The sequence below is a fragment of the Maylandia zebra genome, linkage group LG18 (genome assembly GCF_041146795.1).
Source record: "Maylandia zebra isolate NMK-2024a linkage group LG18, Mzebra_GT3a, whole genome shotgun sequence".
In the NCBI taxonomy this organism is placed as follows: Eukaryota; Metazoa; Chordata; class Actinopteri; order Cichliformes; family Cichlidae; genus Maylandia; species Maylandia zebra.
In genome coordinates this window covers 13724962-13726966 of record NC_135184.1, presented here as the reverse complement: position 1 = coordinate 13726966, position 2005 = coordinate 13724962, and the positions used below count along the sequence as shown (strand labels likewise).

At 40.1% G+C, this 2005-nt stretch overlaps 1 protein-coding gene across 1 annotated transcript in view; it reads left to right on the top strand.

Annotated features, from left to right (window-relative positions):
• Positions 1-820, top strand: part of LOC143413674 (uncharacterized) — a 7108-nt gene extending 6288 nt beyond the window's left edge. Inside the window, exon 5 of the mRNA XM_076877014.1 lies at positions 767-820. Coding sequence (XP_076733129.1) covers positions 767-820 — 54 coding nt within the window. The remainder of the gene's footprint in view (positions 1-766) is intronic.
• The last annotated feature ends 1185 nt before the right edge of the window (positions 821-2005 follow it).

The window sequence follows — 2005 nt, the reverse complement described above, 5'->3', positions numbered from 1 at the left end:
CAAGAAAGAAGTGAACTTCATACATCACTAGATCTCTTCGAGGAACTTCGTACTCACAGCTTTCAGAGTGTGGGAACATGGGAAATACCTCTAGATTGAATTTATTTGAAAATGGGCTTGTAATTAAATAAAGAAAGTGAGAGAGCAAGATTTGCTTGTATAAAAACAGAAGTGAGTATGTGAAAATGCATTTCTGACATTGAACCTCCTTCTATTCATAGGTAACACATTGCCGGTTTTGATAATTTGAAAAATTGTGGCACTAGGTGATTTCTAAAAATGCAGCGGAAGATGGTCTCTCTGGTATACATGAAGAAGTATTAGTTTACACTCACTGGAAACATTATTAGGTTCACCCTGATACTAAATAGTTTGACTCTGTTTTGCATTCAGAGCTGCCTTAATTCTTTCTGGCATAGATTTAGCAAGGTGCAGGAAACATTCATCAGAAATTTTGATAGCATCACGTCCTTGCTGAGAATTTATTAGCTGGGCATCCATGATGCAAATCTCACATTACATCACATCCCAAAAGTGCTCTGTTGGCTTGAGATCTGATGGCATGTTATCTTGTTGGAATCAGAAGAAGGACATGGTCAGTCAATACTAAGGTTGCTTGTGGCCTTTGAACGATGGTACTAAAGGGTCAAAATCAAAACAGATGAACAAACATATTCAGATCCTCCTCATGTTTTTGCTTGGTTGCAAACAGATTAAAACAGTTTATCTGAAGAGTCTTAGAATTTTTTTTATTTTTTCTCCTCAGTCTTCGTTCAGTATCATACCTCAGCACAATATTGACAGAATCAACATGGCTTAAAAGAAGAAAAAATGACATTTCAGTCCTTTTACACTGTATGTTGCTGAAGTGTTTTTAGCAGTTATTGCAGCCTTGAATCTTGCTTGCGTATCATGCAACAATCATAGCACACTTGGATTTAAGGATTATCCGCCATTCAACACTGCAGATTTTCTTAGGATCTGTAAGTTAGGATGGGTGTCATTGGTGACTGATTTTGTGTTTCCAGTTTCAATTATTAGTTTACTGACTGGGCTAAATTGTTACCTATACGCAAATTCAACTTTGTGATGCAACAGGTTTCATCAAGGTAGAGCTGTAGGTTTACCCAGAAGAGTCTTCCTATCCCTGCTAATGGAAACACAGCCCCACGGGATGGGTACCGGTATCGGTTCTGACATAAACGGTAGTAACCAGACTGAAAAGCAGCGCACATTTTGGTGCTTTATTTCGGTGCTTTTTATCCCTGAGATGTCATACACTTTGGATTCTAGCCAATCATTTTACCTTTCCAAGGATAGTAGGCGCGCCCAGGTATGTACGTTCTTTTAGAGCAGAGCTACAGATTAAAAATGCCCAAGGCCAAGCGGTCAAAAGTCTGGCTGTACTTCACAGCAAAAGATGCAAACTGAGCAGCCTGCAACAAGTGCTTTAAGGTGATACTGTGCAAAGGGGGTAACACCTTGAATCTGATGAAACACCTGGCGATTTGGCACCGGCATTGGATAAAACCTAAACGATACCCACCCCTACCCACAAGGTGATATTTCTACCACTGTGCTTGACTGTCGGGATGGTGCAGGGCAGGTGATGAGTGGTAACTCAGTTCATTTACATACAATACATGGAAATGAAGCCAGACAGTTCAGTCTTAGTTTCATTGTCTTGTTTATGACAGTCCTTTATATTATTTTTTGCAAACTCCAAATAACTGTATATTATTCTGTGAGGGGAGGTTTTTGTCTGACACTCTGCCATAAAACCCACATCAGCATCAACACTGAAGCTGAGCCAGAGTGACCACCAGGTCACCTCTCTTGACCAGTCCTTCTCTCCTGATTGCTTATTTGGGAAAGCAGCAAATTTTAAGAAGAGACCTGGATGTTATAAATGCCTTCCATTTAATAGTATCACAGGCCTCTGTGCTACTGGGAACCTTAAATGTAGCAGTCATTGATCTGTGCCGGCACAATGCTTTGTTCCTGT